The sequence below is a fragment of the Onychostoma macrolepis genome, chromosome 25 (assembly GCF_012432095.1).
Source record: "Onychostoma macrolepis isolate SWU-2019 chromosome 25, ASM1243209v1, whole genome shotgun sequence".
Taxonomy (NCBI): Eukaryota; Metazoa; Chordata; class Actinopteri; order Cypriniformes; family Cyprinidae; genus Onychostoma; species Onychostoma macrolepis.
The window spans coordinates 17,360,046-17,378,423 of NC_081179.1; the positions used below are offsets into that span (position 1 = coordinate 17,360,046).

Here is an 18,378-nt window from a genome sequence, read left to right on the forward strand (position 1 = left end):
GAATACACACAGACTCATGGGGACTCATGTCACGGTGGGGACCTAAACTGAAGTCCCCACGGGTAAACAAGCTAATAAATCACACAGAATTAAGTTTTTTGAAAATCTAAAAATGCAGAAAGTTTCCTGTAAGGGGTAGGTTTAGGTGTAGGGCAATAGAATATACGGTCTGTACAGTAGAAAAACCATTACGCCTATGGAGAGTCCCCACAAGAATAGCAAACCAGACGTGTGTGTATAGCCTATATAAAATATATAAACTATTATAAACCTTATTTTAGCTTTTGATTATGTTATAGGCCAGGCTACTTCAATCAAATGCAGTTTAAGCCCGCAGAACATTTCACTTAGCCTACGTGTAAAATAAAAGGCTTTAACGTTAATATGTTCGTGCATAACGTAACGTTCAACACTCGCATGCGGTACCTGCACACCTTGTTCTTAAAATCATTCCCTGTTTAATGCATTTCAGCTACTTTTCGTGTTTGCCTGTTCACTGTAGCCCTCCGTACTGTCTCACAGTTATGTTTGGACAAGCAGAAGTGTGAGTTTAATCTTCAGTTCCTCGGTATCCAATATTCAAAGCACGACTTCCCGTGGTCGGATCTCCGCGCCGGGCTGCTGGTTTTCGCGGGAGCGAGCGTGTGTCCAGGTTTGCATGTGACGTCAGGCCCGGTGACGTCAGAGCCAGTGTCTGTGTGTTGCTCTTCCCACAGGCTCTTCGGCCAGAAGTTATTAGTCAGCTCGGGACGAGGCAGTTTCCCATTCCATTTCCTCATCTGTTGCCTTCTGCCTTAACCCTCCTGTATGGTGGATATTCTACCCCATCCTTCTTTCTTGGGTGATATGGGGGATCATTCAAAAAGTAAGTGCTGGATGTTTATTTTATCTACAAGTTTTTCGTCATTGAAGTTTGAATATCGTTTATGCAAAATGAGTTTTTGGCTACACCGTTTTGCAAACAATAATGACATTTAATAATGTCAAAAGCTAGTATTGCAATAGCCTAACATTTATTATTTTTCTCCTAAATTAAAAAAAAGCACGACTTGTTTGCAAACAGTTTTTGGTGCAGCCAAAAACACGAACTGTTATGAAATAAAACAGAAGGAATCGACATTTTGCGGTCTAGCGACATTTAAAACATGCATGAAACGTGAGCTCTTCTGTATAATGATATATTTACACGACGCCGGTGTTTTGCGGGATTGAATAGGGGTACAGTCGGTGGACACTAATCCCTGCTTTCCATATCCAGAGAAGTCTGGAATCGCCATGTGTGTAGGCTGTGGAAGTCAGATCCATGATCAGTACATCCTGCGAGTGTCCCCGGACCTGGAGTGGCACGCAGCCTGTCTGAAGTGCGCAGAATGCAGTCAGTATCTGGACGAGACGTGCACTTGCTTCGTCCGAGACGGCAAGACTTATTGCAAGAGAGATTACGTACGGTACGAGCCACTCTATATTTGTGATTTCACAGCTTTGGAATTCCGTCGAGGCCCCTTTTTTCACAGATTCTTGACCCAAACAGTTATGGGAAAACTCCGCAATAGAGTTTTTACCATGAACTAAAGAATAAAAAGCCTTTGCTGCGAAGGTAAAAGTATTGCAATTATAGCTATTAGGCTAAATTAGGCCTACACTATAATATATAATTGTAAAAAAAACAAAAAAAAAAATAGCTACCTAGCGGATTTTTTCCCCCTGCAAAATTCCAATTGCATGTAAATATTTCATGTCCTATTTGGTTAATATATTACAGTCATGTTTGATTTAGGCTTGCCATGCTTGTTTTCTAGTACCGGTGTTTGTTCAGCTTTGTTTTCAAGCTTGCTTTGTAGAGAATTCCGTTGGTAACGGTTTCTGTAAAGCCTGTAAGGGTATTCTTGATGATGCATTGTGTTCATTGTGTCTAATACACATTATAGGCAATCGACTGCATGCTAATAAATATATGCAACCTCAGATATAGCCTAATACACTAACGTAAAATTTTGTAAAGGCTATATGTATTAAAACAATTGTCAAACACTCAGTGTTAGAATGTAGGCCTACTCTTTAAACTCTTTTGCGCCCAGAAATAAATGCGTAACTGCGTTACAAATAATCATGAAAGAATAGGCTATTATAATATATAGCCTATTATTGCTTTTATAATGCATTGTATAGATGCTTTAAGAAAAGAGTGGCCTGTCGTTGTGTTTACAGTCCGTGTTTCTCTGCCTTGTAAAATCAAGCTGAGGTGGGCTGAACGATTTTGGAAACGAACACTAAAATAAGAGAATGTTTCTTCTGGAAACTGCAGGTTATTCGGGATCAAATGCGCCAAATGTAACATCGGTTTCTGCAGCAGTGACCTGGTGATGAGGGCCCGTGATAACGTCTATCACATGGAGTGTTTTAGATGCTCGGTGTGCAGCAGGCATTTGCTCCCGGGAGATGAGTTCTCTCTGCGGGACGAGGAGCTCCTCTGCCGGGCGGACCACGGGCTGCTGATGGAGCGCGCTTCAGCCGGGAGCCCCATCAGTCCCGGGAACATTCACCCCAACAGGCCCCTGCACATCCCAGGTAGCAGTAATAATACTAATCAAATTATTAATAATAATAATAATTACAGTGCCCAAGATATTTATATTCGGGAACTCGGAATTTATTAGGCTAAATCAGAAGCTGCAAGCTAACAACAACAACATTATAGCTAATATATAGCAACAATAATAATGTCGTTGTTGTTATAGTCGTTGTAAAATTATTCAGTTACGACTAGTGTGGGACTTCTGTCTTTAATTCTGTGTGTTACAGCTAATCAGCTTGTGAAACTGTTAACAGACTGAACCGAGTAGCTTGTGTTCTGTGCCTGCAGGCCAATTTGATGATATTGTTTTCGTGTAAAATCCCTGATGGCAGACTTGTAACTGGCTGAGATTGTTTGAGGATATTCTTGATTGAATTAACATGACCTGAAATTAATCTGAAACCGGTTATTGGCATAATGATTTGAAATTATGGTCGAAGCGTTTTTCTTAGTTCATTAAAATTGCTGTAATGTTGCGATCTTTTAAATCAAGAGGTATGTTATTATTGGCAGAATTTTGAGTGTTGGCTGCTAGATATCAGAGCTATCATAGAAAAAAAAATCTTAGTTAAATACATTATTGGTTATTTATGCGTCATATTTAACTAAACATTTCGAACTAAAACTGTCTTTAGATCATTTGACTAAAATAGCCAATGTAAATGCTGAACTGTAATGCTTTGATATCTGGCTTACTTAAAGCTTAAATAGCATTAAACCATACAAATAGTATTCTGTTCGATTATGTGTCACTACTTAACCCTCTTATTACTCTGCAAGATGGTGCACTTATTGCATGTTATACTTTTATATCCTATGTCGATCTTTGAACATTTTGCACAAACAGCAAAGTTGAGCATAAAGGCCCTACGGTGTTTTGACTGACACGCACTTGGCTACAGACCGATGTGTGTATGCACAATTTAACCTTCAAGTAAGCGTGCTTTTCTGCAGTGTGTCTAAATAATGAAATGACCTCTTAAGCCGAAAAGTGATTTATACGCCTTTTATTCGCAGAACCTGTGCCAGTTCGACAGCCACCTCACCGGAACCACGTTCATAAGCAGTCTGAGAAGACCACGCGTGTGCGGACAGTATTAAACGAAAAGCAGCTTCACACTCTCCGGACGTGTTATAACGCAAACCCGCGACCGGACGCGCTAATGAAAGAGCAGCTCGTGGAAATGACCGGCCTGAGCCCACGAGTCATACGAGTGTGGTTTCAAAACAAACGCTGCAAAGACAAGAAGAGGTCCATTCTCATGAAACAGCTACAGCAACAGCAACACAGCGACAAAACGGTATGAATTTTGCAACTCGAATGACTAATAAAATATCAAGGAGGTTTAACTTAAACTTGTTTCTTTGCTGACTCTGTACTTGTCAAATAAAGTTTCTTCAGTGGTTGCAGCACCTTATCAACACAAATTTAATTATTATCATTGTGCTGACTGTAAAGCTACTTTGGAGATTTAAAAAAAAAGTTCTTGATGTTGCATAAAAGGTTTTTCAGCTTCTTCTACTGTATGGTATCAGGCAAGTTCTCGTTCTGTCGTTTATTTTTTATATTGATATGTGAACGATTCAGCCTAGCTACATGCCTACATACATTCTTAAAAATAAAGGTCCATTTTGGGTTCCTCGGAGAACCTTTCAGTGAACACTTATTTAAATAGGCCTATCTTTTTTTTTGTCTTAGTGTGAAGAACATTTTAATAATCTAAATAACCCTTTTCCACTTTATATATATATATATATATATAAACACTTTTGAGCAGTAGAAAGGTTCCATGAATGTTAAAGGTTCTTAATGGAACCTTAGATGCCAATAAAGAACCTTTAATTGTATCTATCTATCTATCTATCTATCTATCTCTTCACTAAAGCGCTAGTTGTTCATAATATACATTTTACAAATCAGATGTTATTACATATAGCTGTGATGTTTTAAAGATTCTGAACATCTATGAAATTCCGCCCAAAGTGTAAGCTTCTTTGAAAATTGAAATGTGATAGCTATGTGTCGCTAAGGTAGCCTATCTCCTCTACCTTTCTGCAGAATCTTCAAGGTCTCACAGGAACGCCTCTGGTGGCAGGCAGCCCGATTAGACATGACACCACAGTCCAGGGAAATCCTGTAGAAGTTCAAACCTATCAGCCTCCGTGGAAAGCCTTAAGCGAATTTGCCTTACAGAGTGACCTGGATCAGCCTGCTTTCCAACAGCTGGTGAGGACTGCCATCCCCGAACAGTTATTACAAGGCCTATCATTTTCGACTGTTTTTCTTTAAATCAAAATGATCAATCATACAATTTAAACATTTTTCACATTTTAAACTTTTGTTATATTGGCTTTGTACGTTTGCAAGTTATTTCAAATTGATTTTTTGCTTAAAATCAAGCGAGCACTGTATTGTAGCCTAATTGTTTTCCTTGGCCTAAAAGAAGAAATATATAGGACTAAATATAGCCTATTCGTTTAACAGTGTTTTTAAGTGTTTCAGTAACTACTAAAGTTATGTTAGCTACAAGTTTGTTTGAGCACCAACAGAGCATCCATATAGGCCTATCGAGCTGTATGTACATCGACAAAACCAAGTGTAATTATTTATTATAAAAGTTAGCTACATGTCGCAAGCGTAAGTGAAAAAAACCCGATAGTATTTAAAACGATAAATGACATTTTTGTTGTAAGGGCGCGAAAATACTATCTTTGCGAAAAGATCGCGCGAAATATCTAATGGAATTTTATTGGACAAGTTGAGCCCACACATGTAATTCGCACTGTGGTTGTTATCTGTAGCCATGTTGTCTGTTATTTTACAGCATGCCAAAGTTGTGTAGGCTTTTGTAAATGTCAATTGCAAATCGTATGTAAAACTCTGACATTTAATCAAATTCGGGTCAAAGCTGTATATTAGCCTCAGCATGCTGACAGCAATCGAACAGCCCACTGATTCCCAACTCTCCCCCCTTTCTATATAGGTGTCATTTTCCGAGTCGGGTTCGCTGGGTAACTCGTCTGGTAGTGATGTGACCTCTCTGTCATCGCAGTTACCCGACACCCCCAACAGCATGGTGCCCAGTCCCGTGGAGACGTGAGAGCCCACCGGAGACTCCTGCCCCAGCATGCCCTCACCCGCCCTGCATGAAAACCCATCACCTCACCGCCTCAAACGGAAAAAAGGGATTAACCGAGATGGATTTAAACAGTTTGCCAAACGGAGGAGCCTGTCCAAGCGACTTTGGGGTTTCCAGACGTGTTACAAAACTGTTTTTAAAGCATTTGGACCGTATATCGAGGACGTCCAGCGGAATATGAACACTTTATTTTGGTTTTGATTATGGACCACTGTCAACCTTACGAAACAACAGTCTTAACAGTGTTTATTCAAGACCATCATTGTGTAGCTTTATCAACAAGTGGTATTTTCCTTAGCCTACAAGACAAAAATCAACTTTTTGTCTTAATGCGCATGATCTCTCCGAAGATGTATAAAAACTGAGCTGTAAAATATTTTATCGTAACGAATGGAGGAAAGATTGTATAAACTTCTCGATTTAAAAAAGTAAGTTATTGTTATTTATTGTCAGGACAACCGTCCATACCAAAAATTGAGAAATTACCTAAATAAACGACGTTAAATGCTGTTTATGTCTGAGGAAGCTTGCATGCAAAGACAACCATATCATGTTACCTTTACATATCTTTTTATATTAAAACAACAGACACTTCAGTTACAAAGGAATACTGGTTACTGGACTGGAAATAACTGTCCAAAGATCTAGTAAAAAGAAATAGAGCAACGTGAACAGAATTAAATAGTGAATGCCATTTCAGTGTCGTGATATCTGAATTTATTCTGAAAAGAATTTGGAAATTGCATTTTGCTTTTTCATCATACAGACGTACTACTTTTTTAAACAATAGTTGGGTTAAATTATACATTTGCTTTTTTAGATTATAGAAATATTTGGAATATTTGGAACGGTAAAGATCCGCTTTATGCAGAATTTGTTCTTTGTTTTGGGGAATACGCTTCTAGCTAATTGTGTTCTTTCAAAGCACGGCTATGGAACCTCTAAGACTGACCACCAAAAGGTTTGATGCCGTTAAAAAGAGACAGTTTTCGTAAAAGTGATAGGCCTATTTATAACAAGCTGCTGGCCAATCACTAATAAAGGTGCATTGCCATATTGAGGCCATAACTTGATCACAGAACCCTGAACTGTCACATTCAACTCTTAACGGAGGCTACGAATACATCCATCTATCTAAAAATCATGCCGACCGGATACTGAATGAGTAATTGAACCCCTCCCGTAGCAGTGATCAATCTCGTGTTGCTCGTAAAGCTGTGAGTCTAGACGGAGGACAGGGATCGGCGGCCGCTTATCTGCGCTCGGCATCACCTGCAAATGATCCACTGAATGGAAGCACAACAAACCCGAAGCCACCTTTCTCTTAACGGGACTCCCTTTCGGCAAACGCACCCTTGCATGTCCAGAGTTTATTTTCATTGCGAGTCAGAAGATAGCCGCTGGACACCAGAAGATCAGACCAAAATCACTGCGGGCCATTGTGGCAAGATAATCCCAGTTTGTCAGATAACCAAAATAAGGATAAGCAGTTTTAGTAAAACAGAGCTAAGACAGCTCTATAGCCTATTAATTTCTGTTGCTTCAGTTATTTTTCCGCAATTAATTCAGGAATTCAAATGTTGTTTTGCTTATAATCTAATTTTTTTTTTTTTAAAATAAATATTTGACTAAAGCCTGGAAAATCACAAAGGGAGCTTTGTGGGTTTTAGTCCATGCATATTTAAGATGATGTTCTGCTGAACGTTAACAAACACTTCTAGCAAATATGTGGATTTAATGCGTAGTCTATTAGTATTTCTTCCTGCAAAACAGAACAACATTATTGATGACTCATCCTGCACTACTGATTTTTGTCCAATCAAACGCTCTCAACGCCCCTCCCTCCATCAATGACTGAAAATGACTAACATCTATGAAATCATTCAGATATGCCTTTCTATATATTATGCAAAACGCAGCATGCTATTAACAGTGACATCCTTTAACGCCCTCTCTTTTTAACTTTAAGTGTTATAGATACCAAGAAAGATTAAATGTGTGGTTAAATAGCACCCATGTTAACTAGCATAAGTATTTTCACAGGACATCGCTTACATGATGTGTATAGCCTGTCATTATGTCCAAAAATGTAGGCCTATACACAATGCATACCTAACGTTCTTTAATAATAGTGGAGAATTAAGTTCTTCATCTTACATACTCTGAAAGAATGGGAATTTCGTCGAAGCTATAAATCTGGCTTTCCAAAAACAGCGATAGTTACGCGATTTCACGGGGTCTTTAGGAAATACAACAAAATCTGAAATTTTGCACTGAGGTGTTGTTACAATGTTATCTATTCAAAATCTAACAGCAAAATTTCACAGCAATTAAATACGCAAATAGGTTATTGAATTTCGATAGGCATTATTTTTAAGATCTATTTAAGGATTTATAGCCGTCTTTTCACTGCACATTGGCGTTGTGTGAGGCAGTTCACTCAGGCGCAGTGCAGACAGACGCCGGAACGCATTCTGTGTGAAAGTTCTTAATCTGTTTGCGAAGGCAGACAACTAAAGCTTTAACCTAAGCTTGTACATGCTTAAAACTTTACCACTTCTTTTGCTGTCTTGTAAGGTATTTCCTTCAGAAAATGCGAATTTATCTGCAATTAGCTTGAAAAATGAAATTTTGCTAAAGCCACGTTTCAAAAGCAGAAGTCGTCTTGAAAAATCCCATAGGATATTTCTTAAAAAATGTAAAGCGTTTAAATTCCTGTCAAAAGACCAATCTTAGATGATTTTTCATTGCTAAACTGTCTTCAGATCTGATCCCGATTACAGCCCATTAAATCGACTGAAATTAAAAAGATTCCGATAAAATACCTCTCGTGAATGAATACGGTTTGTCGACATCAGCGCTTATAAATGGTTGCTTTAGGGAGAAATAACGATTCAGATGTCATGGCCAGAGGTCAAGAGCCGCATCTTGGTTCAAATTCCGCCACTAATTTAATAATTTAGGTCTAATTAAATAAACGCACACTTAAGCCAAGTTCATGTTTGCATAAAACAAATTTTTGTAAATTACAACTCTATCCTTGTCGGTCATTTTAATCTGAAAAGTCAAAGTATTTAGCTAACCTTTGGTTTATAAATCTAAAAACCAACCTAAAACAAATACTCGACTCTTAAAGCTAAACATCTAATACATGTCCCTTTATGGAAATGTTGTGTTAGTTCATACATTCATGTTTAAATTATTCATTGCAATTAATTTTGAAAACTGTCACAATAGACAACCCTTAAACCTTAAAATATAACGAAATAATCTATATCCAAATATTTTGAATGCTGACAACAGGCAAGAAATGTCAAACACATTCAGGGCTTTTCTTCAACCATATTTAGTTTTTGCCTGTTGTAAAAAAATATTTATTTCCCTAAAATATAAATTTCGTTGCCCTATATATATATATATATATATATATAGGCTATATAAAGAGCTCGTAAAATTGACAAGATATACGAAAATCAACTGGGGGAAAACTGGACAAATTACAAAGGCATTTAGGCTAAATAAGAAAAATAACCAATATTAAGTAGCTATAACATATTGGCTGCATAAAATGCTGCAAAATAACTCTCGACATTCTTGAACACAAATCTAATTTTCACACAATCTTTTTAGTGAAACAAACATTTAAACTAGCCAAATAAATGTTAATTAAATAAAATCCCGAAGCGCTTTACCATTAATTAAACCCGTAATGTACCTAAATAATTGTCTGAAATTTGCCATTACATAACTTTTTTTGAGCCTATACTCATTTTCCCACATAGCGAAAAGCGTGATTTTGCTGCAGAAACACTGTTAATCTGTATTTCTTAGTATGGTTAACGATGTATATTTCTTAAAGCTGTGTTTTGTACACCTATAAAAGCATTTTGAATGTCACCATAAAAAACACCTTTCGTCTTCACACGTTCACAGCCGCATTTCTTAACGTAGAAATGTAGAAAATAAGACATTCAGACAACAGATTTAGCAAACAAATTCATGCCGTTTCTAAAAACATGAACGCTCGTGATTCATCAGCTGACAGGACGGAAAGGGCCACAGCGTTCTTCTGTTCGAGTTCACTTCAGTCTGCCAAAATCACGAGAACGTCAAGATCTCAGATGGTTCTGGAATAGCAAATAACGGAACGGTCTATAAAAACAGCTCCCTTTCGAGTTGTCACATTTACACCCGTTTCAATTTCAAAGTCCACCAACTAGATCTCACATAAAATACATCCATTTTACAAGACTGAATCTAAAAGTAATATATATATATATATATATATATATAGTCTCGGACAGTCCAAATGCCCTTGATTGAACATTTTTCCCCCCACATTTGGAGCAGAAGTGATGGTCTTATGAAACGGAGGTGGGTCTGACCCAGTGGCTCCAGCGCGTGTTGACACATCGGTGTATTGAGTGACTCAGAGGCGGCGGCGGCGGCGGAGTGGAGCTGCTGTGACTCACACAGGTACAGAAACGGTGTATATACACTGAGTGTGAGAAGAAAAAGTGTATGAAAGAGAGAAGGATTGAGCGGAAGAACAGCGGGCTGTTTGTGGTGCCCCAGGGCCAGTGAGGACCCTGGTTAGGAGGCCACAACCCTTTTACAATGCCGTTTAACCAACATTGCAGGTTCCAGCTCCACTGCGCGAATAAATAAGCAAGTTAGCCAATAAAAGCTCTCAATTAAAACATCCCATGTTGCTTATTTTATATAGAGATGTTCCTATAGCTATAATAAAGTGTTTTTTTTTAAATAACCTGACTCCATGCTTAACCATATTTTAGATACAAGTTGCAGAATTTATTCAGGGATCCAAATGTCTGAGACCACATTGAAATCTGAGATTCAAAATGTTTAAAACTGGGAATAAACAAAGCTGTAGAAATTCTAAAAATGAAAAAACCTACAATTTATAAGAAATATTTCAGATTCTGTACTATTGGTCACTAGTATTATAAACAATTATTTTGTTTAAATATATAAACAAAAATCGTCCTGGACAACATCATGAGGTTTGACAAACTTTATGCAGCTCTAGTGCTACTTTCATTAAAAAGCATTTTTAATTAAAAAGCAAATACTAAGATATTTTGTAATTCATTTTTTTTCTTTTAAGTTCAATTTTCACTCAAATGCAAGTTAAAACATTTGTATTAAATTAGAAAAACTCAAAATAGAAGCGATTTCTTAAGTTGTCTCAGACTTGAAAATTAGAGACCCTCTCGACTGCGTATATATTCAAATATCCAAAACATATTCTTTCAAACCAAACTACAATGAAAGAACTCAAACACTGTGCAGTATTAAATATTTTATTAAACATGTCCATTCTTAAATTAAACTTAAGTGCTTCAATGCGTTAACAAAAGGGGAAAAAAAATGTGTAGGATATATCTTCACGGTGTATAAATTACAGTATAAAACAAGCAAAGAATCACAACAACCACAACAAAAATTATTAAAAATCATAACATGTCAGCTACAGGAAGAAATCTTCCACTTTATGCATAGAAACAAACTGGAACAAGAAAACCAACGGATGAGGTAACTCGTCATTCTCCCTAAATTAAAGAGTGCTTCTGTTTACTCTGCATCATTCCCCAATATCGTTTCATGTACAAAACAACACAATTACAGTCAAACTCAAACCTAACAATTAAACTAACCAAAAACTTCTTCGATCTGAAAACTGTTGAAAGCTTAGAAAGTGATTTGCTCTTTTGTGAAACGCAAGATCACTATGAATGTGTCCAAAAATGTATTTAAGGTAAAATCCTGTAAATTAAATCTGTAAACATTCTATTGCTTATAAACACATGTGCGAGAAGTCAGTATGTTTTCAGTGTGTGCTAATATATATATGTTAACATACAGTTACTGGATAACTACTAGGAATGCCTCACTACTGATTGACGGGTTGGATGATGGTCTGATTACCGGCATCATTCGTACCCTAAACCCCTCCGGCACAGCTTTGCATTGTAGAGTGTACATTTCGGCTTATCGTCAAATGTGCTCTTGTAAATGACTGCAGTGCACTCGATCGCTCACTCCTCCTGCTTCTTGAGGAAGAACTGAAGTGCGGAGTCCCACTGGTCTCTGGGGAAGCGGTTGGAGAGCTCGCAGTAGTCCAGAGGAGCCCAGCCCTTCTCTGATGGGGAAAGATCAGAGCTTTAGAACTGACACAGGAAGTAAAGCATTAAATCAATGCTAGAGAAGGATCCTTTTGTGAGCAATAGATATTTATTTTTAACTAATGCACTTTAGAACGGAATATGTGGATTTCTGGATCCATTTGTCAACTGTAAACATTTCATCCCATTTAAAATGTATAATATGTGTATTTAACCCTTGTGCTGCGCTGGTGTTAAATGACCGGCCTTATTAAAAACTGCTTGTAAATTTCTCATTATGCTATATCACCAAATCTTGGATTAAAACTTTTTATCAACTTGATTACTTCTAATTAGCACAGGCTTTGTATTTGTTTTTGGAACTGAATGATTGCATTTTAGCAAAGATAAACTGATGCAACAGAGCAAATAGTCTATAGACCTTATATAGACCTTACCTGGATGTGGAGCTTTGCTGTCTGATTGGTTCACGTTGGTAGCACAGTCCTAGATTACACAAAGTCAACAGATTTTATTATTTATCCCATTTGATAAAGTTTGTGCTGCAAATAATCCTTCTATCCCATCCAAATATGAACACCAACTATAAGTAAACCATCTGAATTTATTAAACATTCAGTGTTACACACTTCAGATTAAATTGTTAAATCTATTTGTATTTTTGAGTTTTGGATGAAGAGTATAAAGCTTTTGTCAGTGTCAATAAGTGACTTTATCAGTGTCTTTCCATTGTTTGAACAAGTTGACGATTCCCTGTCCTTGTTAGAGTTTGAGCTAATCTCTGTGTAAGTAATGGCAGCGGTGCTGTGGTGTGGAGAGCGCTGTCAGGAACAAGATGAAGGGAGAGGGTGTTTACAGGAGGCTCAAGTAGTGGCAGGTAAATCCACTCAAACAGACAGAGGAAACCATCCATCTGAGCAAAGGAAGCTGCTTCTTTTAGTGAGGGTGGTGGGGGCGCTAGCAACACAAAGGTCATAGGTTCGATTCCCAGGGAGTAGACCAATAACATGCATTTAAGTGAAAAGAATAAATTTACAATGTGAATTGTTAATGTTTTACTAAAAGACGCAATGCATCATTAAATCTAAAATTTGGGTATGATTTGGGTTAATTCGATTCCAGTTGAATTACTATAAAAATGTATAAATGTTCTAAAATATGCTAAATGATAGCATGGATACAATTCTCTTAAATTTTCTAACATATACATTGAATTTTATTGTTTAATTTATTGCAAACATTTTTGCTCAGGTTTCTTGAGTAAATCTGTTAAGGGTCATTCACAATAGCAAGTTGCGAAAATCTGAAATCAAAAAACTGAACATCACAAAAACAAATAAAGAATAAAGAATATTTTGCAAAAAAAGCAGTGTTTCATTCACATGTGTTCCTGAGATTTGATAAATGTGTTTCCAATGACTTCCAGTTGTTTTGCAGATGCAAATCATTGTCAGTGTGATCACCCCTTTATAGCTGGAATATATAATTCAGAGACATGTTTGTAAAACAAAAGTTAACATTTGTGTTTTACAGAATTATGAAAGTACTGAATTTCCATTTTATTTTTTGAGTTTTGGATAAAGCTGACAAAATTGAATTTTGCTGAACAGTTTCAAATAAAAGAGTTTCAATCCCATGCATTACGAGATTTATTTGGTACATGTGTTTTCAACGAACAACTTCTTCCGTCGTTCGAATGTTGTTTTCCAGTTGCATATCGCTTTTAAAGGTAACACCACTTTACAGCTGGAAGACAGTTTGTGGACATGTTCATGAAACAAAGTCTGAATTGCACGGTAGTGATGGAGTGAAGGCCGAGCGATTTACCTGTATGAAGGTGGCCAGCAGCACACAGCTCATTTCCTGTTGCAGGATGACCTTGTTCTGCAGGTTATTGTAGCAGGCGCAGATGAGCGAGGGGAAGAGCACTTTGATGAGTCGCGGGTGGCTGAAATACTGGAACGGCAGCTGACACAGTTTCTGCAACACGCTGGGCTGGCGGCCAGACAGCACAATCACCTGGAACACACACAGTGACAGCGCACACACACACATAACCAGTGAGGCCAAAGCCACAGCCAGCTGTAAATCAACCCGCCCCTCACTGCCCGTCCCACACGTAAATCTGCCACTAAAACAACACACAAACAGCCATTAAGAGGAGAAATAGAGGGCAGTGCCTCCCAGTGCACAATTACACTCCATAAAACACAGACAGAGATGCCTCATCCACTTCTGCTGAGCATGTACGTTGAACACACACAGGTTCAGATTTGCCCAATGGGAGGACACACTCGAGCTCTGTTCCAAAACCTATTGAGCTGCCTTGCTACCCAGCATTGAAATGAACACAGAACTTCATAAGAGACCAATTTGGATTGTTGTAGGTGGTAACTCAAGCTAAACAAATTGCGTACAGGAGACTCAATTTGCAACTAACTTTAATAGAGTTTAATGTTAGCATGTTGCTATACTAACAGCTTCATTAAATTCTGAAATTAAATATCTGGAGTGTTTTATATAGGTAGTAACTCTGTGCTACACAAATAACACACAAGAGATGCGTTTGCAATTGGCCTTAGCATGTTGCTGTAACCCCACCAGTTCTACTCGACCACACTCGCTCTGAGCGGGATTCGATCCAGCGTTTCCAGCATTGGAGGCAAGTGTGCTAGCAAGCATGCTAAAGACTGCAGCCTCTAGTGTCTGTTGCTTGTGTGCCTCTTGAGATCAGAAGGGTGAGGTTTACCTGCACAGTACTTACTAGCTGGTCTCCGTTACACTCACCTCCCTAGCACTCACTCTCATTCAGGGTCACGGCACCAATATAACCCCCTCTGGTTCTACTCTCCTCACTCAGAGCAGGATTTGAAACGGCGTTTCCAGCATGGGAAGTGGGCACACTCACAAGGACACTAAATACCGCAGCCTCTAGCGTCTGTTGCTAGTATGCCTCTTGAGATCAGGGGAGTGAGGCTTACCTGTACAGCACTTACTAGCTAGTCTCCATTACACTTACCTCCCTAACATGGGCTATGCCAACAGCTCTGACAGTAAAAAAAAAAAAATAGCACACAAATACTGGTTAAAATAGTCCATTTTAAAAGATGCTGAACTATTTTTCAGTTGGGACCACAAAATTGTGGCCATCTACAAATGTTGTAGCAAATCACTGTTCAACGAAATGACAGGAAACTGACAAATGTTAGTCGTTCACTGAGGTTCATGTCGGTGCAACCTCTCACCACAACCTTTAAGAGTCATCTATTCTATATTAAGGTCTATAACATGCTGAAATGCATGTTTGTGGGTCAGGTTTTGGAGTTGAACCTTGTGCGAAACACGCAAACAAGCCCGGTCCCACTTTAATAAATGAAGTAATACCCGTAATGGAGTTCGTACCAGGCATATGGCCCCCCTCCGCCTTCCCATTTATCACTGCCTTCAATCACACCGTTAAATCCGGCCCACCCCTTAGAATTAAAACCAAATCACTGCAGGCCTGGACTGATTAAACACAGTGCCTGGGATGGGAAAAAAATGGGGCATAGCTCCTAAATGCTACAAGCTTCCGACTCCGACGGTTTGGGAGCCTGGGAAGGCCCTCGACTCCCGGGAAGTGAACCAGAGTTGGGAGGTCACCACAGTAAATCCTGACTAGAGGGATTTGGGGGGAGAAAGATGAAGAGAAGGAGGGGGTGTTAAACAGTCCCTATTACAGGTACATGCATCCATCCATTGCTGCTCAGCCCCAAATGCAAACCATAAGGGAGGGGTGACATTTCGAGGGAAAAGGGTGACATAAATTACCAGGATTTACAAGATTTTAAAAATACTCTTAACAATACTCTTTCCATGGCATTCTCCGCTTTAATAATACCCCTCAAGGGTTTAAGAGCATGACAAACAAAGCGATAACTCACTACTTTTATCATTTAAAGGTTGAAGTGCCTTAAAATGTAGTTCTACAGCAGTGTTCAAAGGCTTTAGGTCCATGTCACTCTGTATTAGGAACTGTTTAAAGATGCCTGGCCGAAACGACTAAAACAAACCACTGTGGAGCCCTTTAATGGTACTCAGAGCTGGAGTACAGTCTAGTCTGTGATCGTCCGGCATCTGTCGACCAAACACCATGATTCAGAAGCTTTTTGCAGGGTTGAAATTAATGTTCTTGCTCTGCTACCATGGAACAAATGGTGTAAAACATCTGGTTGTTTTCAGCGTAGGAGCTGTGTAGTGTCAGAACGGTGGGTGAGATTAAGTCTTTTTTCGGCCAAACGCAGAGAGTACAGAATCAATCTCTCACATCAGTTCTGGACAAGACTAGGGAGTGGTAGAGATACTGCTGTATTTCTAATCGTTCATGAGACTGTTAAAAATTACAATGCCGCAGACACACCGGATACCCGTTTACCTCATGAACCCTTGGGACCTTCGGTGGGTATTCAGAACTTTAGACTAATTGTCATACAACAAGCTGACAACATGTTAGATAATGTAAATTAAATGTGATGAAACAACAGGCTGTTCCATGTGAAGGACGTTGGGTAGGACTTGATTTTATTTATCGGGAATTGACTGGATTGGGAAAACTGGCCATTGAACACCAGAATTTGCAGACAATTATTATAAACTACTACTACAAAACACCTCCGGCACCTGTTCATTGAAATTTATGAGATCTTGAAAAAACATTTCAAAAGGTCATACAAGTTATTACAGAGAAATGATATTGTTAGAATATCAATAATGATACTGATATCACTGAAAATTTTTTTCCAGCTGATGAATGATAAAAACATTAACAACCAATCAGAATCCATCCTGCATTAAAGGGCTTGAGCATTTAAAGCAGCAGACAGCATAATTGCTTATAATATCCAGAATGTTATTGTGCCTTGGTGTGGACGCTAATAGTTATTATCTTTATATTTATCATTTTTAAGTGAACAGTCCGTGTGTATTAAACAGAGCTTATTTTTGGTTTCAAATTGAGCTAGATTTTCACCATTATCCCTTTGCATGTAAAGATCTTAGTTGTCTTTCTGTCAGCTTATTCAATGCTAAAATGTCTGATAAACACTTTTGATGTTCCAAGTTCCTAATTTCGAAATTTCATGCAAGTACGGTTTTCATTAGTTGCCCTTGTTGCTCCCTTAAAGTTGGTTTAGTTTTGATATATATATATATATATATATATATATATATATATATATATATATATATATATATATATATATATATATATATATATATATATATATATCTGCGTTCTGTTGTACACGTAAACTAATTTGCAAGGCAGAATGAATTTGCGTAAATCGTTTATGAAACCATTCTTTCCCAATGTGAGAGAGTACGAGTTTGTGTCCATCTGTGGGGGTTGCGGTTTTGTGGACATTCCGCCCACAAATCACGCAGCCATCTCATAATCCTACAGCACGCGGTGCTTCATCTTCACACACCTAAACAATGAGCCCCCCCCTCAAGTGTCCGTGGAGGGGAGACGTACAGCTCTGAGAGCGTAGAGGTTACCTACCACCCCAACCCATGCAACAAACTCACCCTCCTCCCTCCAGCCGGGAGAAATGACCCTGCCCCTAACCGGCCCCAAACTTGGATTAGGACCTTGGCCAAGTCCTCCTGTACCAGCGTCTGTAGAGGTATCCATTCAGTCACTGACATCATAAAAGCAACGGCAGGCGTTTGAACTTGTGATTCCTCCCCCACTTTAACACAGATGGCCATAAAGAAAGGAAGAGACAAGGCCTAGTGTCTAGTGTTGGTCTTAACTAGAGAGCACTGGAGTTTTCACACAGGGCCACGCTTTTACAGACGGCCCATTACATAACTCCCGGCCTGTCGACTGAAAACAAAGGGAGTGTAAAGTTAACGCAGTGAAACGCAAACATGCACACTCCGAGTGGCTCAAGGTGAAGAGGAAGGAGACCTGTGGGCCAGGGGTTTGTTCTTTGATGAAGACTTGATAAGACGGCCGAGGAGAGATGAATGGCGACAGTAAAAACGGATGGCCGGTAGGACGTGTGGAGCCATTGCGATTAAAAAAAGTATTTATAAAAACAATCCTTATTAGGGTTGTTAAAAGGATTGGCATGTACAAATTGTTGTTTGAATCCTGTAGTATCGGACACGAGGGTTGAATGCAAATCCAGAGATGCATTTTTCCTACTGTCAAATGTGTATTAAGACTATATCCAGGAAACAAAATGATTTCTGGGTTTCTACATTGAGTATTTATTTTAATAATGGAATTAAATTAAGGTTATTGGAAGTTGGACATTGATGATTATTACAAACTTGAACGTCATGAAATCTAATTTGCATGAGGAGGGATGTTAATTAAATCTGTTCAGAACAGATACCAATCTCCAAAAGGGCAGAATATAAATTTCTTAAATCAGGGGTTTTCAAACTGTTCGAAAGCCCTAAAAAGGATGATCCCCTTTTAAGGGACCCCCTCGCAGCTACATATTTTAATGTACTGTATAAAGATCCA

The 18,378-nt window shown here is 38.5% G+C and overlaps 2 protein-coding genes across 8 annotated transcripts in view; one reads left to right on the top strand and one right to left on the bottom strand.

Annotated features, from left to right (window-relative positions):
- Window positions 1-677: 677 nt before the first annotated feature.
- Window positions 678-6,372, top strand: isl2a (ISL LIM homeobox 2a). 3 transcript variants are annotated; one of them, XM_058767554.1, is made up of 6 exons: window positions 678-865; window positions 1,259-1,448; window positions 2,306-2,571; window positions 3,593-3,876; window positions 4,635-4,802; window positions 5,560-6,372. In XM_058767554.1, exons 1-6 carry the CDS (start codon window positions 808-810, stop codon window positions 5,674-5,676), a joined length of 1,083 nt encoding a protein of 360 aa, XP_058623537.1. In that variant the 5' UTR covers window positions 678-807; the 3' UTR covers window positions 5,677-6,372. The 3 variants fall into 3 exon arrangements, with proteins under 3 accessions (XP_058623537.1, XP_058623538.1, XP_058623539.1); XM_058767555.1 differs by having other exon boundaries at window positions 2,306-2,568; XM_058767556.1 differs by having other exon boundaries at window positions 2,351-2,571.
- Window positions 6,373-11,025: 4,653 nt separating this feature from the next.
- Window positions 11,026-18,378, bottom strand: part of scaper (S-phase cyclin A-associated protein in the ER) — a 109,051-nt gene continuing 101,698 nt past the window's right edge. For all 5 annotated transcript variants that reach the window (XM_058766562.1, XM_058766563.1, XM_058766560.1 and 2 more), the window contains 3 exons: window positions 13,689-13,880; window positions 12,299-12,347; window positions 11,026-11,878 (listed from right to left, as the gene is read on the bottom strand). In XM_058766562.1, the coding sequence (XP_058622545.1) occupies window positions 11,775-11,878; window positions 12,299-12,347; window positions 13,689-13,880 (345 nt within the window). In that variant the 3' untranslated portion in view covers window positions 11,026-11,774. The remainder of the gene's footprint in view (window positions 11,879-12,298; window positions 12,348-13,688; window positions 13,881-18,378) is intronic.

Coding starts and splice junctions, on each gene's coding strand:
- isl2a (XM_058767554.1), top strand. CDS start 808: ATGGTGGATATTCTACCCCATCCTTCTTTCTTGGGTGATATGGGGGAT. Junction 2,572..3,592: donor GCCCCTGCACATCCCAGGTA/GCAGTAATAATA, acceptor TTTTATTCGCAG/AACCTGTGCCAGTTCGACAG. Junction 4,803..5,559: donor AGCCTGCTTTCCAACAGCTG/GTGAGGACTGCC, acceptor CTTTCTATATAG/GTGTCATTTTCCGAGTCGGG.